This window comes from Oncorhynchus mykiss, chromosome 1 (assembly GCF_013265735.2).
Source record: "Oncorhynchus mykiss isolate Arlee chromosome 1, USDA_OmykA_1.1, whole genome shotgun sequence".
Classification (NCBI taxonomy): Eukaryota; Metazoa; Chordata; class Actinopteri; order Salmoniformes; family Salmonidae; genus Oncorhynchus; species Oncorhynchus mykiss.
The window spans coordinates 30,531,409-30,558,870 of NC_048565.1; the positions used below are offsets into that span (position 1 = coordinate 30,531,409).

Below are 27,462 nucleotides of genomic sequence, written 5' to 3' on the forward strand. Positions count from 1 at the left end.
TGGTGGAAAATAAGTATTTGGTCAATAACAAAAGTTTCTCAATACTTTGTTATATACCCTTTGTTGGCAATGACAGATGTCAAACGTTTTCTGCAAGTCTTCACAAGGTTTTCACACACTGTGGCTGGTATTTTGGCCCATTCCTCCATGCAGATCTCCTCTAGAGCAGTGATGTTTTCGGGCTGTTGCTTGGCAACACGGACTCTCAACTCCCTCCAAAGATTTTCTATGGGGTTGAGATCTGGAGACTGGCTAGGCCACTTCAGGACCTTGAAATGCTTCTTCCGAAGCCACTCCTTCGTTGCCCGGGCAGTGTGTTTGGGATCATTGTCATGCTGAAAGACCCAGCCACGTTTCATATTCAATGCCCTTGCTGATGGAAGGAGGTTTTCACTCAAAATCTCACGATACATGACCCCATTCATTCTTTCCTTTACACAGATCAGTCGTTCTGGTCCCTTTAAAGAAAAACAGCCCCAAAGCATGATGTTTCCACCGCCATGCTTCACAGTAGGTATGGTGTTCTTTGGATGCAACTCAGCATTCTTTGTCCTCCAAACACGACGAGTTGAGTTTTTACCAAAAAGTTATATTTTGGTTTCATCTGACCATATGACATTCTCCCAATCTTCTTCTGGATCATCCAAATGCTCTCTAGCAAACTTCAGACGGGCCTGGACATGTACTGGCTTAAGCAGGGGGACACGTCTGGCACTGCAGGATTTGAGTCCCTGGCGGCGTAGTGTGTTACTGATGGTAGGCTTTGTTACTTCGGTCCCAGCTCTCTGCAGGTCATTCACTAGGTCCCCCCGTGTGGTTCTGGGATTTTTGCTCACCGTTCTTGTGATCATTTTGACCCGACAGGGTGAGATCTTGCGTGGAGCCCCAGATCGAGGGAGATTATCAGTGGTCTTGCATGTCTTCCATTTCCTAATAATTGCTCCCACAGTTGATTTCTTCAAACCAAGCTGCTTACCTATTGCAGATTCAGTCTTCCCAGCCTGGTGCAGGTCTACAATTTTGTTTCTGGTGTCCTTTGACAGATCTTTGGTCTTGGCCATAGTGGAGTTTGGAGTGTGACTGTTTGAGGTTGTGGACAGGTGTGTCTTTTGTACTGATAACAAGTTCAAACAGGTGCCATTAATACAGGTAACGAGTGGAGGACAGAGGAGCCTCTTAAAGAAGAAGTTAAAGGTCTGTGAGAGCCATAAATCTTGCTTGTTTGTAGGTGACCAAATATTCATTTTCCACCATAATTTGCAAATAAATTCATTAAAAATCCTACAATGTGATTTTCTGGATTTTTCTTCCCTCATTGTCTGTCATCGTTGAAGTGTACCTATGATGAAAATTACAGGCCTCTTATCTTAAGTGGGAGAACTTGCACAATTGGTGGCTGACTAAATACTTTTTTGCTCCACTATCTTTATGTACATATTCTTTATCCCTGTACACTTGTGTGTATAAGGTAGCAGTTGTGGAATTGTTAGGTTAGATTACTTGTTGGTTATTAAAGCATTGTCAGAACTAGAAACACAAGCATTTCGCTACACTCGCATTAACATCTGTTAACCATGTGTATGTGACAAATAACATTTGATTTGATCAATCAAGATAAACAGAAAAGATTCCACTCGTTTGTGTTTCAGTTATTCTGTTTCTTGTTAAATAAATCTAAGCTCTTTCTTAGTCAGGTGACAGGAGATGGGTGCCTCTGGTCTGGAGCTGTCTGTCAGTGAGCGCTACACTGCTGTATTGTGACAGCTCTGTAAGCCATCTCTCTCTGCACAGGGTGATAATGAGGGCTTTCACAGAGGCAACCGAGCAAACAGCAGGGTCAGGCATCTGCCTGGTGGTACTGCACAGAGATCTGAGGAGATTACACACATTTGCATGAACAGTCACGCACACACACACACACACACACACACACACACACACACAACCTAGATATAGATATCTGAAGAGAAGATTTGGAGTAACTCCCCAAATACAGGCTTGTAGTGTCATACCCAAGAAGACTCAAGGCAGTAATCGCGGCCCAAGGGGATTCAACAAAGGAATGAGTAAAGGCTCTGAATACTTGTGATACTTCCGGGGCGTTTTATTTTAAAAAATAGCAACAAAAAAAAATATCTAAAAACCTGTTTTTGCTTTGCCAGTATGAGATAGTGTGTCTAGATTGATTCGGGATTTAAAAAAAAAACAATTTTAGAAAAAGGATGTAATGTAACAAAATGTGGAAAAAGTCAAGGGGTCTGAGTACTTTCCGAATGCACTTTATAAACTCAGCAAAAAAAGAGATGTCCTCGCACTGTCAACTGCGTTTATTTTCAGCAAACTTAACATGTGTAAATATTCCTATGAACATAAGTGTCACACTGACCATTATTTGAGTTATTTGTTTCTCTGTTTTGTTTGGTCAGGGTGTGGTATGAGTGGGCATTCTATGTTGCATGTCTAGTTAGTCTGTTTTTATGTGTTTTGGCCCGATATGGTTCTCAATCAGTGATTGAGAACCATATTTAGGTAGCCTGTTTTGTATTGTGGTTTGTCGTTGTCTCTGATTGGGAACCATATTTAGGTAGCCTGTTTTGTATTGTGGTTTGTCGTTGTCTCTGATTGGGAACCATATTTAGGTAGCCTGTTTTGTATTGTGGTTCGTGGGTTATTGTCTATGTCATGTTGCACGTTAGCACAGTGTTTCGTTAGCAGTCATGTTCATCTTGTTTGTTTGTTTGGTGTACTTCGTGTTTTCCGTTTAATCATTAAAATATGCATTCACACCACGCTGCGCTTTGGTCTACTCCATATGACGATCGTGACAATAAGAGTCAACAACAGACAAACTGAACAATTTCCACAGACATGTGACAAACAGAAATGGAATAATGTGTCCCTGAACAAAGGGGGGGGGTTCAAAATCAAAAGTAACAGTCAGTATCTGGTGTGGCCACCAACTGCATTAAGTACTGCAGTTCGGCTCCTCCTCATGGACTGCACCAGATTTGCCAGTTCTTGCTATGAGGTGTTATCAAACTCTTCTACCAAGGCACCTTCAAATTCCCAGACATTTCTGGGGGGAATGGCCCTAGCCCTCAGCCTCCGATCCAACAGGTCCCCGACGTGCTCAATGGGATTGAGATCTGAGCTCTTCGCTGGCCATGTCAGAACACTGACATTCCTGTCTTGCAGGAAATCACGCAAGAACGAGCAGTATGGCTGGTGGCATTGTCATGCTGGAGGGTCATGTCAGGATGAGCCTGCAGGAAGGGTACCACGAGGGAGGAGGATGTTTTCCCTGTAAGATTTTCCCTGTAAGCGTTGAGATTGCCTGCAATGACAACAAGCTCAGTCCGATGATGCTGTGACACACAGCCCCAGACCATGACGGATCCTCCACTTCCAAATCGATCCCGCTCCAGAGTACAGGCCTCTGTATAACGCTCATTCATTCAACAATAAACGCGAAGCCGACCATCACCCCTGGTGAGACAAAACCGCAACTCGTCAGTGAAGAGCACTTTTTGCCAGTCCTGTCTGGTCCAGCGACGGTGGGTTTGTGCCCATAGGAGACGTTGTTGCCGGTGATGTCTGGTGAGGACCTGCTTACAAAAGGCCTACAAGCCCTCAGTCCAGCCTCTCTCAGCCTATTGCGGACAGCCTGAGCACCGATGGAGGGATTGTGCGTTCCTGGTGTAACTCGGGCAGTTATTGTTGCCATCCTGTACCTGTTCCCGCAGGTGTGATTTTCGGATGTACCAATCCTGTGCAGGTGTTGTTACACGTGGTCTGCCACTGCGAGGACGATCAGCTGTCTGTCCTGTCTCCCTGTAGCGCTGTCTTAGGCGTCTCACATTACAGACATTGCAATTTATTGCCCTGCCCACATCTGCAGTCCTCATGCCTCCTTGCAGCATGCCTAAGGCACATTCACGCAGATGAGCAGGGACCCTGGGCATCTTTCTTTTGGTGTTTTTCAGAGCCAGTAGAAAGGCCTCTTTAGTGTCCTGTTTTCACAACTGTGACCTTAATTGCCTACTGTCTGTAAGCTGTTAGTGTCTTCACGACCGTTCCACAGTTGCATGTTCATTAATAGTTTCTGGTTCATTGAACAAGCATGGGAAACCGTGTTTAAACCCTTTACAGTGACGATCTGGGAAGTTATTTGGAGTTTTGCGAATTATCTTTGAAAGACAGGGTCCTGAATAGGGGACATTTCTTTTTTTGCTGAGTTTACATATGTTTTTAGTTGTTTAAGTTTAAACATATTTTGGACATGTTGACATTTCTACTTATCTATCTATATTTAGATTATTGTCCTGCTCCCAGTGTCTGGTGGAAAGCTGACTTAACCAGGTATTGTAGGATTTTGCCTGTGCCCAGCTCAATTTCCACTTCTTTTTTATTGTGTAAAACTCCCCAGTCCTTAACGTTTGCAAGCATACCCAAAACATAATGCAGCCACCACTATTCTTGAATATGGAGAGTGGTACTCAGTAATGTGTTGCATTGAATTTGCCCCAAACATAACACTTTGTATTCTGGACAAGAAGTGAAATGTTTTGCCACAGATGTTGCAGTACTACTTTAGTGCCTTGTTGCAAACAGGATGCATGTTTTGGAATATATTTTATACTGTACAGGCTCCCTTCTTTTCACTCTGTCAACAATTAGGTTAGTATTGTGGAGTAACTACAATGTTGTCGATCCATCTTCAGTTCTCTTATCACAGCCATTAACTATTTTAAAGTAACCTGAAATCCCTGAGCAGTTTCCTTCTTCTCCGGCAACTGAGTTAGGAAGGACGTGTATTGACGCACCTTCCAAAGTGTAATTAACTTCACCAGGCTCAAAAGGAATGTTCAATATCAGTTTTTTATATATTTACCCATCTACTAATAGTTGCCCAGTCCAGACAACCTATCATGTGACTTGTTAAGCAAACGTTTACTCCTGAACTTATTTAGGCTTGCCATAACAAAGGAGTTGAATTTTATTATTCCACTTTGACATTACGGGTTAGTGTGTGTAGGCCAGTGACAAAAAAAACTAAAGGTGTGTGAATACTTTCTGAAGGCACTAATAAATAAAAAAAATCCACACACACACACACACACACACACACACACACACACACACACACGTTTAAAAGAAACATTTCACAATTTTTGGTGACAATGATTTAGCCCAATGCTAAATAGAGCATTCTAACCACTTCTTGATCTGATTACGTCCTACAGTACGTGATACAGCCCTCTCTGAAGAGCTGAGCTGATCACACATGGTTGGGGGATGGAGCAGCTCCCTCCTTTCCCCACATGAGGGGTTCAAGTGAAGGGTAAGCCAGACAGAATCAATGCATGTAAGGGCCAAATCAAATCAGGGGATGGCAGGGATGACGGAGTGACTCACCATAACATAATAGGAGATGCTGTTCACCACACGATCCCGGGCGCTGCCCACGGTCTCCAACAGGGCACCCAGCCCGTTCTTAGCCAAGCCAAAGGTGGTCTGAGGGGCACTCTTCACACTGGACACAACTGACATGTAGTTAATCTGCAGTTGATAACCAAGGCCACTCACCAGGCGCTGCAGCCCACCACCACTCTGAAACACAGGGACATGAATGTAATACAAGGTGAGTATCTGAACAATTCTTTACCATACAACACCACCACCTATGCACATGGTATGGCTCATTATACTCTGCTAACCAGGCAGCCTTTTCTGAGCAGCAAATCAACATAAAACAGTACAACATGTATTGTACATATGGGTATTGTCTTGGCTGTCTTCTAGGGTGAACCTAGAGGCCAGATTCTGTATGGTTTTGTAACAGCACTTCAGATTTCTTTATCCACGCCCTAAATTATACTTCAGTAGGGGGAGTCTCAGGGAATGTGAGCTGAATGTTAAGAATGTACAGCATTTGATTTCATTTTCTGAGAATACCATGAGGTACATCAAGGGTCGCATTGGGAGACTATTTTAGGCCTATTTGAGTGGGGCAGACATGACCACATCAATCTAAAGAAATACTGTAGCACAGTGGGAGAAAATACTTCACAATAAAACATCCTCTAAATGACAATGAAATGACCTAAATTACTATTTAAAAAATGGTCATGTGCATTATGTTTGAGACCTGCTCTAAGGCTGGTATGATGTAAGGGTTCATAACCTTCTGAAACTCTGCTTCTGTCGCTTTGTCTCTCTGCTCCTCCCAACTGAAGAATCCCATCAATGAGCTCTGAAAGAACAGGCCCACTGTTTCCACAGCCTCAAGGTTCTTCATGGCATATTCAGTCTGGCAGGGAACAGTACATTTTCAAAGTCAATTTTAATCATCCATAACAACATATTTGCAAAAAGGTAATAAACAGTAATTGTAACGATTCTCATCCTCCTCTTCTGAGGAGGAGTAGTAAGAAGGATCGGAGGACCAATACGCAGCGTGGTAAGTGTTCATTATATTTATTTAGAACACTAAATAATAAAACAACAAAGAGAATGAAATGAAACCGAAACAGTCCTGCACGGTGCATACATAAAACACAGAACAGAAAATAAACACCCACGAAATACAGGTGGAAAAAGAATACCTAAGTATGATTCTCAGTGACAACTAACGACACCTGCCTCTGATTGAGAACCATACCAGGCCAAACTCAAAACACAACATAGAAAAATGAACATAGACAACCCACCCAACTCACGCCCTGACCATACTAAAACAAAGACATAAATAAAAGAACTAAGGTCAGAACGTGACAGTAATAAAAGTTACAGTAATAAAATGATACTCAGTTACAAGTAATTTTTTAGAAGCTTCTATATCATTATGAAAGAGGGTTCAATAAAATAACTTGCCTGGCACACTGTTCCAGTCAATTATTTATAATAGTTTGAGTAGTATCTAGAACTACTGTAAGCCTTATCAAACCCACAACTGTAACAATATCCTTTCAAAAGAGCTAAGCTTTTGCATTTATTGGCTGACGTCAGACACAAGGCCACTAAGTTGTATCGACTCAGACCACCATCTTATGTACAGCCATTCTCAAACGAATCTGGGTAAATCCATTTGAATTCAATCACTTTGACAGAAACCCTTTTGATTTGAACAAAACTTTCCATACATATTTACCCATTGTAGAATGTCAAAACATTCAAGAGATAAATGGTGCTCAAAGTTGACCAATTTGCATACCCCACCATACTATCAAACACCCATGTCTTTGTCACTGGAAAAGATAAGCGGTTGAGATTGATACAATTTGAAAGCATACAGACAGTATTGTCCATTTAAAAAAAATCATTTCCAGAACATTGCTTTTCATATATTTTTTTTGTTGTTGTTATATCCTACAGTTTACTTGCCGTTAGTCAGCACCTCTAGCAACTTCTTTGTGTGCTTTAGCTCATTCTTTTTATTAAACTTTCAAATGGTACCACAGAGATGGTTGGAGATCCACACAGAGAATGTTGACTTGAATGGGAATATCGGTTTTAAATTATACTGTCAATCCTCTATAGGAAACCTATTGAAACCATAGAAATATAGAATAGATAAACATTTAAGTTGACATTCAACTGTGGGTGGACCGGCATCAATCTTTGTGGTAGTAAATAGAAGATGTAAATAGAAAATGTAAATTCAAATTAAATTGCAATGGTGTAACAGCTAAATTGCTGTGGTCTGAAGGCATAGATAGGTTCATTATATTTCTGTGATTGAAATGATACCCACCCTGTATTCAAGAGCATGTTGCTTCTCAACCGATTGGCGGGCACAACACAAAAACCTCAGATGTCAAATAGAGTATAACCTACAACTTTTGCCAATATGAAAATGGACAAAAACATGTTGTTTTTTTTAAAAAGTTTAATTTGTATTCAAACCCTGTTTGTAAGACATCAAACTCAACCGTTTATCTTTTACAGTGATGACATGGATGTCTCATAATATGGTTGGTATACAAAATGGGTCAACTTTGAATCTCTCTCTCTCTCTTTTTTTAGGTCGATATTTTTTATAAACGATATTTCTTAGGAACTTGTTTTCAGTTCCTACCGCTTACACTGGATGTCACCAGTCTTTGGAATTTGGTTGAGGTTATTCCTTTGTGCAATGAAGAAGTAGGGCGACCTAGGAACTGCATAATACTGTTGAGAGTTGCGCAAGACTTCAAAAGTAGCTTGGTTGTTGTGTTCCCTTATTGAACACAGATAGACCCGTCTTCAATTTGATCGATTATTAATGTTTAAAAATAACTAAAGTTGTATTACAAAAGTAGTTTGAAATATTTTGGCAAAGTTTATAGGCAACTTTTGAAATATTTTGTAGTGACAATTGCACATTCAAACGCGCAAAATAAATTCACATTTTTGATATATATGGACGGAATTCATCGAACAAAAAGGACCAATTGTGATGTTTATGGGACATACTGGAGTGCCAACAAAAGAAGCTGGTCAAAGGTAAGGCATGTTTTATATTTTATTTCTGCATTTTGGGGCAGCAGGGTAGCCTAGTGGTTAGAGCGTTGGACTAATAACCAAAAAGGTTGCCAGTTCATGTACCTGAGCTGACAAGGTACAAATCTGTTGTTCTGCCCCTGAACAGACAGTTAGCCTAGGAACAGTGGGTTATCATTGAAAATAAGAATTTGTTTTTAACTGACTTGCCTAGTTAAATAAAGGTATAATTTTAAAAAATTGTGTAGCGCCTGCAGGGTTGAAATATGCTACCCTCTTTGTTTAATGTTGTGCTATCATCAGATAATAGCTTCTTATGCTTTCACCGAAAAGCCTTTTTAAAATCTGACATGTTGGCTGGATTCACAACGATTGTAGCTTTAATTGAGTATCTTACATGTGTGATTTAATGAAAGTTTGATTTTTATATAAATTTGCAGCGCTGCATTTTCCCTGGTTTTTGGCCAAGTGGGACACAAGCGTCCCCTATACCATATGAAGCTAAGAGAGCAAACTGAATGATAATTCATAGCGAATGCTATCTAGCTATGGGATACTCCTCTCTCAAGTAAAGTCTTCCTTTGTAATGTTCCTGAGATCTGTGTTTCGTCATGTGAGTTGAGATGGGTGTGTCTTGGCTATGAATTATACTAAGAACTGTTTTGTAAGGACTCTCAGAGAATTCATTTATAGACACTGAATTGATCGGAGAGTCACAGGGCTATGGTAAATCTCATATAATTAAATATGGACTTTATGATATAACTCTGACTTGTGTGTGGTTTGCTCTCATGATTTGGTAATACAGGAAATTTCCACGACACTGGCCAGGTGAATGTTATGATCCTCTATTGATGTCAACTGTTAAAGCCACTATATTTAATGTAGATTAAGGGGAAGTGGCAGGTTAAATAATACCTTTAAGCCATGAGACAATTGAAACATGGATCCTGTATGTGTGCCATTCAGACGGTGAATGGGCAAGACAAAAGATTTAAGTGCCTTTGACCGGGGTATGGTAGGATGTGCAAGGCACACCGGTTTGAGTATGTCAAGAATAGCAACACTGCTTGGTTTCCTGTGTATATCAAGAATGGTCCACCACCCAAAGGACATCCAACTAACTTGACAACTTTTGGAAGCATTAGTCAACATGGGACAGTATCCCTGTGGAACACTATCGACAACTTGTAGAGTCCATGCCCTGACAAATTTAGACTGTTGAGGGAAAAACGGATTGCAACCCAATATTAGGAAGGTGATCCTAATGTTTTGTACACTCAGTGTACCTCTGGCTGTCTGTCTCTCCTTGGGTCTCTCTTCAATGCTTATTTCAGCTGGGATTTCAACTGCCATACTCCAGTAACCCCTGCTGTTATCGAGAACTACTGTAATTGATGTGATTCCCAGAGAGGGATTTGGAATGAATTATGGCTTTAGACTGTGTGTGACATAACCTCCCCGAGAGAGTACGCATTTACTCTAGTAATAACCCAAATAATTATACCTAATTTCATAAATGAACACACATCAAGTAATTCACATGTCAAAATGATGGATAGAATTGTGTCAGTCTTTCGGTCATAAATAAATAAATGATACGCTGGCTGTAAGTAATAGGAATATATTTCATATGAGTCTTTCCACAGGCATGCCCTTCCCTCTCCGTGATGACCTCAACAACAACACTACGTTAGGCTAACAGGAGGTCAAAATTCACACATTTTTCCCTTGTTTGTAATGACCATAGTACCTAATTGGGCTGCCAAATTTCATTTTGATTGGCCAATTCCACTGTATCTAGATCCCATCAGCGAAAATGTGATGTTTTAATTTAATTTCCTCACAATTATTTACAGTGTCTGGGGCCGAGACTAAACAGACAGCTGGCTCTTACCAGTGGAGACACACCGGAGATGTGTGTGACCAGGTCCTGACCTTGACTCTTGGCGTGTTGGAGCGTTGCGGTTGTCTGATTGTAGGCACGTCGACACACTGTGCTGGCCAGAGCCCCAAGCCTCCTGTAGCTGGGCGGAAGGCCAGGAGCACTGACACCTGACTCCTGCTCCCACAAAGCAGCAGACTCTGGGGGACATATAAAGAGCACACAACGGCTGGACAAACGGATACAAAATGTCTCTTTTTTACTCAACAACCTAACTCAAAGCATCACATATCATCATTAGCTGACCACTCCTGATGAAGGACAAATAGGATGGACCCTCACTAAGAAAAATCTAACAAACTTGTAAGAACTTCTAGATTCAAAACTTCTATAGCTGTTTCATAAATCCTGTATCATATTTACTGACAATGTTACAGTTCATTACTTGTGAGCAGGTCACTCTTTGAGTGACTATGTCTTATGTCCATGAGTTCCGAAGAAGGTACGTGCGTTCAGAAAGTAGTCACACATCTTGACTTTTTCCACATTTTGTTGTGTTACAGCCTGAATTTAAAATTAGTTAAATTTAGATTTGTCACTGACCTGTGGAATTGTTTGACATTTTTACAAAATAATAAAAAATGGAAGTCTGTAATGGTCGAGTCAAAATGTATTCAACCCCTTTTTTTTTACAGCAAGCCTAAATAAGTTCAGGATGAAAAATGTGCTTAACAAGTCACATAATAAGTTGCATGGACTCCCGTGTGCAATGGTGTTTAATATGATTTTTTAAATGACTATGTCATTTCTGTACACCACACATACAATAACCGAGTGTGCAAATGCCAAGAGTGTGCAAAGCTGTCATCAAGGCAAAGGGTGGATATTTTGAAGAACCTCAAATATGTTTTTGATTTGTTTAGCACTTGTTTGGTTACTACATGATTCCATATGTTTTGTTTCTTTGTTTTGGTCTTCACTATTATTCTTCAATGTAGAAAATAGTCAAAAGAAAAGAAAAACCCTGGAATGAGTAGGTGTCCAAACCTTTGGTCTTGTTGTAGGGAAAACACTTCTGGTCTTACTGTGTGGAATGGGGATGTATCATTCTGTAGTTGGTCACTAGCTAGCACATTTGGGTCCTTGGAAGTGGTGGGAATGTTTGTTTTTGGTTTCACATTGGTTGTGGGAACAAAGCCATAAGCTTCCTGACCAGTAAAACTGAAGTTTTTTAAAATTAATGTTCTGAGAACATTTGGCCTGTTTTGGAAACAATTATTTTTAGGTTGCAGGGAGGTTCTGAGAATGTTTTATTCTGGTTCTGATAAGGTTTCCCCTAGAGGTTTTATTAACACTGAGAACATAAATTATAGGTCATTTGGAGGTTAGTGAATAACTTCATTAAAGCTTTTACTGAATGTTTCAATAATACTTTTAATAACACTGCTACCTTATTTTAAAATGACATTCTTAGAATGTTCTCTGAGCTTTCCTAAAGTTCCTGCGTTTTTTTATGGAAAGTTTGAGAATTTAGAGCTTATTGATGTTACTGTGCACAATAAAAAATTCTGAATATTTCCAATAACTGACAAAATAGTTATTATACAGTCTCTGAACGTTCTGAAAACATTGCTTAATAGGGCACACCTGTCGTCAACTTCCGGTGAAATTGGAGGGCGCTCATTTCAAATAAATAATCATACAAATTGTGGATATTAAACATTTAGGTACATACAAGTGTCGTATATGTCGGTTAAAAGCTTAAAGTCTTTTTAATCTAACTGCATTTTCCCATTTATAATAGGCTTTACAGCGAGAGCATGCCATTCGATTGTTTGAGGATGGCGCCCCACATCAACACATATTTCAATCAGCACAGATTTCACAAAAATCACAAATGGTGATTAAAATATTCACTTTTTGAAAATCTTCTGATTTGCAATCCAAAGGATCCCAGCTACAACATGCATGGCAGTTTTTTTAGATAAAATCCTTCTTTATATCCCAAAAGTCTATTTAGTTGGCGTCATCGATTTGAGTAATCCACTCGTTCAACATGCAGAGAAAGGAATCCAAAAGGCTACCTCTAAACTTGTGTTGAAAAGTCAAAAATAAGTTTCTATTTAATGCTTAGGTACCCTAAAATGTAATTAAACTATCATTTCTCATGCGGAGAGAAATATGTTCAACAGGAAAGCAAAATTAGCAGAGACTGATTTCCAACTCTGACTCCCAGTACTAAAACTCAAAGTTCTTCCTCGTTTGGGAAGAAACAAGACTGAAACCTTGAACAAAGACTGTTAACATCTAGTGAAAGCCATAGGAATTGCAATCTGGGAGCTGGATTTGGATATGACCCTATACATTCCATTGGAAGAGCATGGGCTCTCAAAAAAACCCAATTCCGTTTGTTTTATCTTTAGATTTTCTCCGACCATATCTATTGTGTTATAGTCTCATACAATATTTTAACATTTCTACAATCTTCAGTGTTTTCTATCCAATGGTACCAATTATATGCATATCATGGCTTCTGTGCCTGAGTAACAGGCACTTTACTTTGGGTGCGTCAGTCAGACAGGAAGTGAAGAAAAAAAGACCCTAGCCTGAAGAAGCTTTAGATCTCAAAGGTATCTAAATGTAATCTTCGTAATCCCCAAAAGTAATTATTTGTCATGAGAGGGACAAAAACAATAACTAGTAATGCTGCACACTCCAAGAAAAGGTTACCATCTAACCTTTCTGGTAAAAAAAAGTTATATTGCTGAGGTGTAGTCACTTTCTTTTGAGGACAAGCTTAAGTATACAATACAAATGTATAAAATGTTACATTTTTATCATAATGTATTTCCTAGTCAACAAAATTGTGTAAATTAGGCTTGAAATTACTTTTTTTTCAAAATATTGTATAGTCAATTTATACAATAAGATTTCACCTTCCTTATAAAACTCTAAAATGCATATCTGTACATTTAGTGTTAGAGAAAATTTACATATTTCCTAAAGGTCTTTCCTAAACAAAACGTTTGTCTGTCCCCCCCCCCCTCCGCTGTGAACGGCTTAGAGCACTAGCTTGTCTTCCAGAACTCAATAGGAACTCGCCTTTCATCTCATATCAATCTTGTCCGTCTATGACAAACAGAAAGGTTTAAAATTCTTTTAGATTAGCTATAACATTTCTCAAAAAATTTGCTACAGTGAGAAAAACCACTCTCCCCTGCTACGTTACGATGTAAGGATTACAGCCATATGTTTTGTTAGTGCCTTTATAAAAGGCAGATGAGACATACTCCTGTGCCCATGAGAGTCAGGGTGTCATGCTCGTCATAAGGATTGGACCAAGGCGCATTCGTGGTATGTATACATTCTCTTTTTAATTAATGAACAAAAAGAACCAAACAAAACATGAAGTATACAAACTAGTGCTTACAGGCAACTCAACATGGACAAGATCCCACAACTAACAATGGGGAAACTGGCTACCTAAATATGATACCCCCCAATCAGAGACAACGATAAACAGCCTTCTCTGATTGGGAACCATATCAGGCCAACATAGACATACAAAAACCCTAGACATACAACAACTAAAGTACCCACCCTAGTCACACCCTGACCTAACCAAAATATATAGAAAAACAGAGAATCTAAGGTCAGGGCGTGACACAGGGCTACTGCTCAATGCAAGCTATTTTGATCTACGGTGTCCAAAGATCGATTTATAAGCAAAAATGTTAGTGGGCAACCAGTACAAGAAGCTCGCAGGTCCCCGAAACAGGGAAATTTACATGGAAGAGGTTAAGAGAACCAGGTGGGAACTTGTGTGTAATGTTCAGTGGAAGTACTGAAATTCCCAAATAAGAATTGTTTCTTAACACCAGCCTTCTAATCATCAGAGCAGCACAGCATGTTCTCTGTACAGAGCATCTAAGAGATGGCTCACCTCAGAGAGCCTATATACCACACACTGTGTGAGTGGTGGGCGTGGGATGGATGCAGTGAGGGTTGATTAACTTTGGTCAGACAGGGCCAACTGCTTATCCTGCCTGCCTATCTGAGGACGGGATCACCTGTACTCCCAGAGCAGGAGGATTAGTCTGGAGAACACCCGAGTGACTTGTCTGGCCAGACAGGGCCACAGGTGGAACCGATAATACCACTTATATAAAATGGGGTTCATTGACTTAATAATGACACTTGCAGACCGGCAGAAGTGCCTATACATTGTGCCCCCTCGCACAGTATAAAAGCAAATAATAGATTGTTCAACAGCCCGAGTCAAACTCAAGAACCCATTCAATCTGGCAGGCAGGGGGTTTGAGTAAAAGATTATTAGAATAATCTCAATTGACATTGAAATGACTAAAACCAAATTGAAACTGTAGAAATGATAATGGTTCTACATTTATAGTCTCTTCACTCTGTCCAGCTTGCTGAAGGTTCCGTTTGGCTCAGTTGGTAGAGCATGACCCTTGCAATGGCAGTGTTGTGAGTTCAATTCCTATGGGAGACCAGTATAAAAAAACGAATATGTTTATGTACTGTAAGTGTCACTGGATAAGAGTGTCTGACAAATAATGTAAAATGCTAACACTGATCAAATTCCAAAAGCGATGGATATGGGACAATTTTCTACACATTGACTGCGAAGAAATATAATACATTTTAATTGCTTCCCTCCAGACCTCGGGGAAGACAGAATGCTACCCGCAGGGGAAATTAGTTTGACACCCCGGTTCTACAGGTATGGTATGGGGATTCTTTATAGATTTCCTTATGGTCTGGCACCTTCTCTAACATCCAGATAGGGTTCCATTTGGCAAGCCAAGTATGTATTTGGCTAATTTAGTTGAATATAATATATTTCCCTTAGATTGTAACAGACTGACTCATGTATGAGTCATCATGTGGAGGGTGAAGAGGTTGTGTCTAGTGCAAGTGCTAGAGAACATCTCATCTTCAGGCATTGCTTAGAGATGTTATCACTTTATCTCACTTGTCTAAATCATGCTGTTATGTTCTTTCTGTTATGTTCTTTCTGTGTCATAAAACAAAACATCTCCTATCACCAGTCATCTACTACAGCTTGTCTGCTGTAACCATGAAACCATAGCGATCCACTGTTTTGTTTCTCAATTGTAGGTTGCCACCTTGTGGTGAAAGTTGAAATGGCTACAGTATACTGTTCAAAATGGGTCAGTGCGATCCGGGATCTTTGGGACGTCCCTCAACGGATAGCAACGACCCTTGTAAATGTTTAGCTGTCATACTCCCATGCCATATCCTTATCTGAACTAACTCAACACATTAAGAAGAAAAAAGATTACGTTTGAAGTATACCATTCTCCTCAGAGGATCCAGGCAGAACATAGTTGACCAGACTCTCAGCCAGGGTCAGTGCAGTGTCTGCTCCCTCCCCTGCAAGGTGGACAGGCTTGCTGTTCAGGACGTAGCTAAAGCCATCACTGAAGGCACTCCTGGTCAACTGGAGCCAACTGGATGCCATGCTGACCACCCTGTCTGAGGTGCCAGCGATGGGGCTGGCGATGCCCTCCTTAGCTGTCTGCACTGTAGATGTGACTGCATCCACTATGCCAGACGCCAGCTGTGTGAAACAGAGGAAAAAGACAGGTTTTAGGGGCAGAAGTCATGCTGTGTAACAAGCATTTTAAATTGACTCAGAAAATAGCTTCCTTGCCTTCTCAGGGGGATACTGCAGAGCTGGGATCTTTTCCTCCAGATGATCCAGCCCTTTACAGGCCAGATTGTTGGCAGCAACAACTAGAGACAATATATTGAGTTTAGAGAAGGTAATGATGTGTTTTACACTGCCGATAACCTCTGAGTATTGAAGACATTGAAAGATGTTCTCTACTCTGTGAAATTATTTAATCACAAATAATACGTTATTAAACATCTCCAGGAGCTAGATAGCAAAAATGCAGATGAGATCATTGTCATTTTGGCATTGCTCTCTGAGACAGAATATCTGTGGCACACCTTAGTGACATGCAAGCTGCAATCTGCCTTGGTACTTTCATTATATTGCACTCATTACAACAGATCCTTTTTCCTCACTTGCCAATGGGTTGTGAGCAAAGTTGTAGTGCATTTCCAGATTCAAAACTTTCCTTCATTAAAATGTTTGTGAAGTAAGCTAGAACGTGAGACAATGAAATATTTAAATTGCCCAATTTATCATGAAATCTCAAAGTCTACTTATCACCAGAGAACAGTTTTGCAATTTGTGAATGTGAGTTCAGGACACAGAGTTCATCCAATATAAATTAAATTTCACAACCAGGAAATGTAACATCCCCAGAGAGAGTTTCATGACAACTGTGTGTTCTCCCCATCAACAAGTAGAACATAGAAACAGTCAAACCAAGTCTTGTAGACCTGGCTCAGTCTACTAAACCTGGCTCTACTAAGAGCTGGCCCTAGCCCAGGCGTACGGCAGGACACATTTCAGTACTTCCACTGAACATTACACACAAGTTCCCAGACTCAACAGCACAACGGATTTGTTGTCACTACAGATAATCAAACAAACAGCAAACACTCTCAGTGAGAATGAGCTCGTTTACTCCTTTTCATGTATTGCACTTCACAGCATCAACATGTATTGAAGGATTACTTTTGAGGTACTGCATGTTCAGGTTACTGTAGTAGATGGACATCACAATCAGGTAATGGTACTGCAGTGTGAAGCAGTATAGACTATTGTACTGTAGTAGCTGAACATATGGTTAATGAACTGATTACATAGCCTATCTATTTGTCTGGACTGGTGGCAGGGTGACTAACAATTTTTGCAGTGCAGCAATTGATGACAGTTAGCACTAAGGCAGGGAATCAGTGTGCTCACGCTGGGTCTCCAGTCGGTCGATGGCAGGCTGGATGCTCCACACTGCCAGACTGCTGGCAGTCCTGGCCCCCCTCTCATACACCCCACACACAGAGCAGAGGAGCGGGTGGGTCTGCTTGGTGCTAGTGTAGGTCCTCTCAATAACCTCATAGGTAGAGCTCACTGCAGGTAGGCTTAGGAGTCTGACAAACACATTGTCCTGAGAGACATGGAACAACAATTCACTCCTCAAGCTGAGACAGACATGCGCAACTCTGTCAATGTGCATACATACTGTAGTAGGCTACATATATACATAACTGTTATTATAGTCTGTCAGAGATTTACAGATGAGGGTTAGGATATTGTACTGTAGTGGAATTATGTTATCAGTGCATGAACATGTAGTTGTAAATTGTTTGGAAACCTTACCTTTTCCTGGGCTTTGGTGGATGCTGTTTTCTCTGGAGCCATTATGACTTATCAACTAGGCCTATGTGAATGACATAATGATGAATCATTGTTGCACCTGAAGCAAGTTTGGAACTACTACCAGCATATTGACTTGTAGAAACATTTTATATTGAATATATTATTAGGCTACTACTACAGAAGTAAACCAGCAATTTTTTAAAATCAAATGTAATATGAATAGAAACTAACCGTCTAGTGTTGAGTCCCGCTGAAGACCGTGGCACATTTAATTTGGTGAGGAACAGAAGAACTATACAGACACAACCTGGGGAAAAAGCCTGCTCATCACGCCCACTTAAAGGAGAAGTCTACCCAAAATCCAGAATCTCCCAAGTGGTTCCAAACCTTGAAACTATTTCAGTGGAGTTCCCCTCTCTCTCCCTGGATTGCAGAACTGAGACAGCTGCAAAAACAGGTCATGTGACTCGTGACATTCCTGGATGCAGTCCTCGCTCCTCTCCGTTGTCAGTGAATGCATGATTTACAAATCTGCAAACTGTTGGCAAAATCATTGTTTTATTGAATTCGTACGGCCAAATTTGCTATTTTTGTCAAAAGTACATTTGGTACTTTTCAACCAGATTTGTGATTATTTTCTATCATTATTTTATGTAGCCCTCATAGGGAAAACCCTACTCATTATATGCCAATATATGGAGCTGTCTTCAGTATCTTCACTACTTCCAACCCCCCCAAATCAAGCTGGAAATCAAGCTCCATATAAGGGCATATCGTGACATATCGTGACATTTCTAAATAGAAGGGTTTCCCCCATGAGGGCGCTCATGCACAGATTTTACCCATCTCCACTTCAGTGTCAGTCAGCTACCTAAAATAAAACATGTAATTATCGCAAATATTTAATGAGGAAAAGTCAACATTTTGTGACCCAAAAAAGTATTTTTAGACAAAAACAGCTCATTTCAATAAAACAATGTATTTGCTTACAGGGCGCAGATTTGTGAATCATGCATTCGCTGACAACAGAGCAGAGTGAGGCCTGCATCCAGCAATGTCACAAATCACGTGACCCCTTTTTTCAGCTGTTGAATGTGTTGTCTATGGAGAATTTGTAATTGTTCTATGTAATTATTGTTGGCTATTTTTATTGTATAATTTTACATGGAGCTCAGGCATTATGAAAGAAAAATGAAATATACTATTTGATCAAAACAAGAATACCATAACAGACTGTTAAGTGCTGTTGGAGTGTATGGAGTGTGAAAGAAGCAATAACTCAACTAACACTGCGTGTTGTCTGTCCCAGAATAAAATAATTTTATAGGCTCCAGTACCATCGTGTCCGTGCATGCTGATTAGTTGCCTTGGAATGGAGTCAGAACCAAAAGGTTACAATTGGTTACAATCGGATCAGCCGATTGCCTAGGGACATCTTCAGCAGTGCCGTGTATCCAGTGCATCACAAGTGGATTTCATTTCATTTTGGTGCCTTTCGTATTATAGGGAGTTCTCTCTGAATTCTCTGAATTTGTCTATTTGTTATTTTCAGAGTACATTTCTCAGTCATTTGAGTTGTATTTTTAAACAGTCTCTCACCCAGCATTGAATAAAACAATTGTTTTACACATTTTATTTGACTTTTGGGATATTTTACTATTAATACCATGGCAGAAGGTATTGATAGAACCAGACCAGGTAAAGGTTATGGTGGCACTAGGCCCAAAGTCTTAGTGCACTTTGCTGACCCTAGCTCAGTCCTTGATTTACCAGATCTTGGAAACTACTGTGAATATGACACCGTACACTTCAACACCAGGCCCTCTAGTGACCCAGCTACAGAGTTAGGTGTGTTGATGGAGAAGTTAGGCGAGCACATTGGAGACTCAGTGACAGCCAGACTACTATTTGAGGGTGAATGTGGGAAAACAACGCAGCCCTCCAGATGTCACAGTGGCTCAGCCAACTCCAGCCCACAGGGTACAAACCTAGATATATCTCAGTTGAATGTAATCCTGAAATCTAATGCCAAGGATACACCAGTCTTCAGGGGGATGGGTCAGACAAGTGTGACTTTCTGGAATGGGTTGATGTGATGGGGATTGACGTGAAGAGAAGGAGTGTCCCATTAACCAGCCAGTCAGAGAAGAAGATGAGTAGGCTAAGGCATTCTGAAGCAGCACTATACCAGCAGGTAGCCTAGTAGTTAAGAGCATTGGGCCAGTAACTGAAAGGTTGCTGGATCAAATCCCTGAGTTGACTATGTGAAAAATCTGTTGGTGTCCTTGAGCAAGGCACTTAACCCTTGCTCTGGAGAACAGTATCTGCTAAATGGCTAAAATATTTTTGTGTAAACAACAACAGTGCCCCTGAACAGGCATGCCATGTGTGTAAAGATACAGCACACACCACATTCTCCCACTGTCAGTCTAGTCGACTATGTTTCAGATGTCATTCCATAGGTCATGTTAGAGAGACTGCCATATAGCAGCATCTAAGACCCTGGCTGCCCGAGTGACGAGCCAGCCAGAATCCACCAGCTCAGGAAACCAGGTTGCCTGCATTCGGAGAGGAGAAGTGAAGGTAACAGTGAAAGATCCCTCAGTGAAGTACCTGATTACGAGTCAGTTTATTCATCACTTAATGAAATTTCCCAAGAGTCTCCCAAAGTAGTCTCCAGAACACACAGCCTGTTGATAGCTCATATAGCATCTTTTACACGCCAGTCAAAATTAACAGTCAGATCACAGTCAATGCCATGTTGGATACCAACTTAATGGCCTGCACACTTCTGGGTAAATGAGATTAAGGGGGTACGGCAAACCAGTCAAATGAAAAGGGGATGTAGAGCCAGAGGTTATAATGTCAGTGTGTCATCTTGCGGCTTTGTGATACACCCAGATGCTCATTACCTTGGTGCCAGCCCAGATGGGACATTTTTTTTGACCCTGCCACAAATCCTCCTTTTGCCATGGTTCCACCTGTCTCCAGAGAGTGGCAGATACCGTCCTAAAGACATTAATGACACTCAGTTGTATCCTATGTACTCATTATGTTTTGCCTGTTCAAAGAGGTGTGTTTATGTTGTCCTTTGCTGAAACCAACTTGAATTATGTGCTGTGTGTGTTTGTCTTCTGAGGGAGTTTTCGAGACTTAGTGTTTGTTGTTTTCCCAGTGTTACTGTGATCCTTCCTTTACTGTGTCTCAAAAAATGTTTATGTTTATCCTTAAACGCTGATTCCTCGTCTGGTCTCTTCTCTGCACCTGGGTCCCAACCTCACCATGTCACAGCAAGCTTCAGCCCATCAACATGGACCCAGCAGAGATCACCCAGATCAAGAATGTTGTAACCCACCAAGGAGCACTGCTGGAGCGGCAGCAAGAACAACTCTTCCAGATATCAGAAACACTCTGGGCACTTACCGACTCCCTCTAACCACAGTCCAACCCCAACCCAGGAGGAGCCAATGCCCAAGTCTCATCACCCAGTGCTACAGGCGTCACCGTAGATCCTCAAGGGAACCTGCACAGGGAATCATCCCAGCCCCCTGAGCGGTATGACAGGCCCCCGGGAGGATGCAAGGGGTTCCTCACTCAGTGCTCTCTAATGTTCGAGCTACAGTCCTCCTCGTTCCACACCGATCAGGCCAAGATCGCCTACATAATCTCTCTACTCTCAGGAAAGGCCATGGCATGGGCAACAGCAGTGTGGGAACAGCAGCCAGCTCCATATTAGCCTTCACTGCGACGAGACTACGACTACCTAGTCGGCGGAAGAGAAGCGGCCAGCCGACTGTTCAACATCTGCCAAGGGGCCAGACCAGTGACTGACTTTGCCATTGAGTTCCGCACTCTCTCGCCGCCGAGAGTGGGTGGAATACACAGGCACTCGTCAAAGCTTTTCCACCGGTCAATGCTTTCCACCAGGGGTTGTTTAACTCTGTCAAGGATGAACTGGCCTCTCAGGAACTGGGAGAAGACCATTAGTCGCTGATAACGCTGGCAAACAGGATTGACAACTGCCTCTGAGAACGTATGAGACAGAGCTTTTTAGACACCAACCCAGTATCCCGGGTTCCTTAGCACCCCAAGCCCCCCGAACCCAGCATTGAGGAGCCCAATGCAGTTGGGACTTAAACATCTGAGTCGCACACGTCTGAGCCCATAGGAGTCTGACAGGCTCATGTGCGAAGGCTGCTGCCTCTACTGTGGAGGTATTGTCCATCTCCGTGCTACATGCACAGAGCTGACGGGAAACGCCAGGGCTCGCCAGGACAAGGGGAGACCCTGACATGCTGTGCAGTTACTCACCAGCTAACCAGTCACTGTCTGTCACTACCCACAACCCTCCACTGGGACAACCGTCAGCACCAGATTCAAGCTTTCGTGGACCCTGGGGTGATTTCATTGATCAAGCCTTCACAAGAGAATTACAAATCCCGTGTGTGAAATCTCCCATCCATCGGCAGATTCAAGCCCTCGATGGGCTCCGGTCAGGTGGAATGTCAGACCAAGCCCTTTCTACTGCAGGTTGGGGTGAATCACTCAGACTCTTAGTTTTCTTTTGATCACGGCTGCCGAGAACATCCTTATCCTAGGGTACAAGTGGCCAGCGCTACATAACCCACTACTCTCCTGGTCCACAGGACACCTACTACACCTACTGGAGTAAGGACTGCCAGGCTAAATGTCTATGATCCCCACCTAGAGCCTTGCTGCGTCCCCCTGCATCCATTGAAGACCAAGTCTTCTCCTCTCTCCCTCCCCAATACTTCGACCTCCGGAAGGCCTTCAGTAAGAGGCAAGCCACCACCCTCACTCGGTAGTGCCCATACGACTGCGCAATGAAACTCAAACCCAGCTCCACCCCTCCCCGGGTGGGGATCCCTGAAGATGCAGTCATGTACAATAAGGTGGTGCAGGTTTCTTCTTCATGTGCCTTTCTTTCCAAGCGGAACACAACTACAATGTGGGCAACCGGGAGCTCTTGGCAGTCAAGTGGACTCCGAGCCCATCATCCCCAGCTCTCGCATTGTGGCTCCCGTATTATAGAGTACAGTGCCTTGCGAAAGTATTCGGCCCCCTTGAACTTTGCGACCTTTTGCCACATTTCAGGCTTCAAACATAAAGATATAAAACTGTATTTTTTTGTGAAGAATCAACAACAAGTGGGACACAATCATGAAGTGGAACGACATTTATTGGATATTTCAAACTTTTTTAACAAATCAAAAACTGAAAAATTGGGCGTGCAAAATTATTCAGCCCCTTTACTTTCAGTGCAGCAAACTCTCTCCAGAAGTTCAGTGAGGATCTCTGAATGATCCAATGTTGACCTAAATGACTAATGGTGATAAATACAATCCACCTGTGTGTAATCAAGTCTCCGTATAAATGCACCTGCACTGTGATAGTCTCAGAGGTCCGTTAAAAGTTCAGAGAGCATCTTGAAGAACAAGGAACACACCAGGCAGGTCCGAGATACTGTTGTGAAGAAGTTTAAAGCCGGATTTGGATACAAAAAGATTTCCCAAGCTTTAAACATCCCAAGGAGCACTGTGCAAGCGATAATATTGAAATGGAAGGAGTATCAGACCACTGCAAATCTACCAAGACCTGGCCGTCCCTCTAAACTTTCAGCTCATACAAGGAGAAGACTGATCAGAGATGCAGCCAAGAGGCCCATGATCACTCTGGATGAACTGCAGAGATCTACAGCTGAGGTGGGAGACTCTGTCCATAGGACAACAATCCGTCGTATATTGCACAAATCTGGCCTTTATGGAAGAGTGGCAAGAAGAAAGCCATTTCTTAAAGATATCCATAAAAAGTGTTGTTTAAAGTTTGCCACAAGCCACCTGGGAGACACACCAAACATGTGGAAGAAGGTGCTCTGGTCAAATGAAACCAAAATTGAACTTTTTGGCAACAATGCAAAATGTTATGTTTGGCGTAAAAGCAACACAGCTGAACACACCATCCCCACTGTCAAACATGGTGGTGGCAGCATCATGGTTTGGGCCTGCTTTTCTTCAGCAGGGACAGGGAAGATGGTTAAAATTGATGGGAAGATGGATGGAGCCAAATACAGGACCATTCTGGAAGAAAACCTGACGGAGTCTGCAAAAGATCTGAGACTGGGACGGAGATTTGTCTTCCAACAAGACAATGATCCAAAACATAAAGCAAAATCTACAATGGAATGGTTCAAAAATAAACATATCCAGGTGTTAGAATGGCCAAGTCAAAGTCCAGACCTGAATCCAATCGAGAATCTGTGGAAAGAACTGAAAACTGCTGTTCACAAATGCTCTCCATCCAACCTCACTGAGCTCGAGCTGTTTTGCAAGGAGGAATGGGAAAAAATGTCAGTCTCTCGATGTGCAAAACTGATAGAGACATACCCCAAGCGACTTACAGCTGTAATCGCAGCAAAAGGTGGCGCTAGAAAGTATTAACTTAAGGGGGCTGAATAATTTTGCACGCCCAATTTTTCAGTTTTTGATTTGTTAAAAAAGTTTTAAATATCCAATAAATGTCGTTCCACTTCATGATTGTGTCCCACTTGTCGTTGATTCTTCACAAAAAAATACAGTTTTATATCTTTATGTTTGAAGCCTGAAATGTGGCAAAAGGTCGCAAAGTTCAAGGGGGCCAAATACTTTCGCAAGGCACTGTATAGAGACCATAGTATGACAAGCCCAGACCCGAGAACCTGACTGCGGCGGCGGTCCTACAATAGTCATACTAATAGATTCCGCAATCAGCCCATTCTCAAGTGCTACAATGGGGACAGTACTCTAAATTAACTGGGCATCCAGGGGTTAATCAGACACTGGGGTTGCTGAGGTTGAAATTCTGATGAACCAACATGATTTAGGATGTGAGATAATTTGTTACGGCCTGTTCCACCTGTGCCCAAAGCAAGTCCTCATGACAGTGACCGGCTGGGTTGCTACAACCTCTTTCCATCCCCAGCTTGCCCTGGTCCCACCTGCCCGTAGACTTTATCACAGGGTTACCTCCATCCCAAGGGTTTACCACTATCCTGGTGGTCGTTGATCGATTCTCCAAGGCAGTCCATTTTATTGCCTTACCCAGGTTTCCCTCAGCGAAGGAGACTGCTGATCTCATGATTACCCATGTCTTTCAACTACACAGACTTCCCCAGGACATTGTCATCGATCGTGGGCCCCAGTTCGCCGCACGGTATTGGAAAGCCTTCTGCTCCCTGTTGGGGGCAGTGGTCAGTCTCTGCTCTGGGTTCCACCCACAGAAAAATGGGAAATGGAGCAGGCCAACCAGGAGCTGGAGAAGTTCCTCTGCTATTCGTCTTCAACCAGGCCAGCAACTGGAGCAAGTTCCTCGTCTGGGTGGAGTATGCTCACAACACACTGCCAAACTCTGTCTCCGTTCAAGTGTCAGTTCGGGTTCGGCCTGTTCGGGGGTGCCATCAGCCGAGGCGTTCATTCGACGATATCGCACTAACTGGATCAGAGCGCAAATCCTCCTTGCTCCGCTCATCTGCCCGACACCAACACCAGACAAACCGGCACTGAAGGCCTCTTCTGCTCCTCCGGCCGGGTCAACGAGTGTGGCTGTCCACCCGTGATCTTCCCTTAAAGGTGGACTCGTGGAAGCTCGCTCCACGCTACATAGGACCATTCAAGATCCTGAATCGCATCAACCCGGTCACCTATTGTCTCCAGCTTCCCAGGTCTATGAGGGTCTATCCATCCTTCCATGTCTACCGTCTCAATCTGGTGAGGACTAGTCCCTTCTCTCCCCCCACACCTGCCCCTCGACTTGTTGTTGGTTGCCTGGCCTACACTGTCCGGTGTCTGTTGGAGGCTTGTCGGGTCTGAGGCACCCTGCAGTACCTGGTGGACTGGGAGGGCTACAGCGCTGAGAAGCGGGTGTGGGTGCCTGCCCGGGACATTGTTAAGGGAATTTTTATCAATGATGACTAATTATGTATACATTTCAATCAGGACTGACTAGTCCAAATGCCATTATGTACTGTACATATATGAATTTTCTCTCTTGCCCCCATTCCCAATTGTATATAATATAGTCAGGAGTTTAGTAACAATGACGGTCTGTTCCTTTGTACAAATGAATGAACTATCTCCAGATGGCAGGGACGGACTATCTCCAGACTGTCTAGAATGCTGATTTACAATGACTGACCTTGACTTCAGGCGAGGAGGGAAGGCTCGAAAACTATAAGGCCTCTCTACTAGTGTCATGAAGAGATAGAACATTTGGAAAACGCTGACGTCATTTTCAGTTTATAACCTGTGGTAAAATGTGTATGTACCAGTACTCTCAGGAACGCTGTTACCTGACTTTTAAGACTGGTCTCAATCTATTTCATGCAAAATGATAAATTTACAACTTAGTATGAAATAGATAGTGTGAATTTGGTTTTGGCTACAAAACATATGGGAATTTAGAATTCCTCTAACAGACATCCAGGATCCGGGACTCATTCGGGACTTTAACCAACTACGTGGTGGTCGCCCTGGCTCTGCGGCTAGAGCCACTCCTAGAATGGGGCGTATTGTCATGGTTCCACCTGTCACCAGAAGGCAGCAGAAACCATCCTAGAGACATTAGCAACACCCAGGTGGGTCCTATTAACTCATTATGATTTCCCTGTTAAAAGAGGTGTGTTTTCTGTTGTCCTTTGTTGGAGCTTTAGTTATGTGCCATGTGCGTTTGTGTCCTGAGTGAGTTTCCAGACATAGTGCTTGCTGTTTTCCCAGTGTTACTGTGATCCTTCGTTACCGTGTCTCAGTAAAGTATTATGTTTATCCTTAATCGCTGATTCCTCGTCTGGTCTCTTCTCTGCATCTGGGTCCAACCTCACCCTCTGACACCTTTTGATCTCTCAGAAGTTAAAGTGGCACTATGTAAGTTTGTGTTTCCGGGTGTTTTTGGAGACCTGTCCTGCTAGAATGCTGTATTTTTTTCTAGATTAGAACTCAATTTCCCAGAAATCCCAACTCTCATAGAAGGCTGGGAATGACATGATATATCAACATGAGCACCTTGTCACCGGTCTTGATCCTGGATCCTTTTGCTCTCTTATTATTCACATCTGCCTGATGTTTCTGCTCTCTAATGGTGTGAGCTTCAGTGAAGGCGATCACTTTCCTCAGGTCCTTCTGGAGAGATTCTATGTGCTTTGGGTAAGTCACTTCTCCTATTTCCATCAGGACACTCTTGAAAACCACATCAATAGGAATGCAGGGCAGGGAACTTTGCCAAACATAGAGTAGAATGGTGGAAAGCCGGTTGTTTCGTGGGCAGTGCAGTTATACATGAAGATAAGCATTTGAAGCATCTGGGATCAGTTCTGTTTTGGGCTGGGTGGGAGGGCTTTAATCATGTTGTCCAACGTCTGATTAAAGTGCCCAGTGCAGCCCAATCACGCCCAATCACGGTCAGATGTGATACAGCCTGGATTAAAACCAGGGACTGTAGTGATGCCTCTTGCACTGAGCTGCAGTGCCTTAGACCACTGCGCCACATGGAAGCCATGACCAATATGACCAATATATATTGTCCTGCTACAGTGGTTCTTCCTTTAAAAGTTTTGAGCTTATGCCACGATCGTTTGTGGTAGATGGTGGCAGATTATGGTAAATTGTGTAATTCTGGGAACAATGGCTGACACTTAAACAACGTGCCATAGAATTCTGTAGCCCCCCGCAAGCTGTGCTGCAGAACGCCACAACTTTTAAAGGAAGAACTACTGTAATAGCCCATTTTTTGTTTAGATAAACAGCTCGTTTTGAATGGTAACTGTGTT

The 27,462-nt window shown here is 42.3% G+C and overlaps 1 protein-coding gene across 2 annotated transcripts in view; it reads right to left on the reverse strand.

Moving 5' to 3' along the window:
• plin1 (perilipin 1) overlaps positions 1-18,029 on the reverse strand; it is a 32,019-nt gene extending 13,990 nt beyond the window's left edge. The window contains exons 1-8 of one of the 2 annotated variants that reach the window (XM_021598342.2): positions 17,877-18,029; positions 17,646-17,706; positions 17,235-17,433; positions 16,065-16,147; positions 15,707-15,971; positions 10,379-10,566; positions 6,185-6,310; positions 5,416-5,610 (exon numbers count right to left, since the gene is read on the reverse strand). In XM_021598342.2, coding sequence (XP_021454017.1) covers positions 5,416-5,610; positions 6,185-6,310; positions 10,379-10,566; positions 15,707-15,971; positions 16,065-16,147; positions 17,235-17,433; positions 17,646-17,687 — 1,098 coding nt within the window. In that variant the 5' untranslated portion in view covers positions 17,688-17,706; positions 17,877-18,029. Of the gene's footprint in view, positions 1-5,415; positions 5,611-6,148; positions 6,311-10,378; positions 10,567-15,706; positions 15,972-16,064; positions 16,148-17,234; positions 17,434-17,645; positions 17,707-17,876 lie in introns of both variants that reach the window. The other variant, XM_021598341.2, reaches the window with a different exon arrangement.
• Between the last annotated feature and the right edge of the window lie 9,433 nt (positions 18,030-27,462).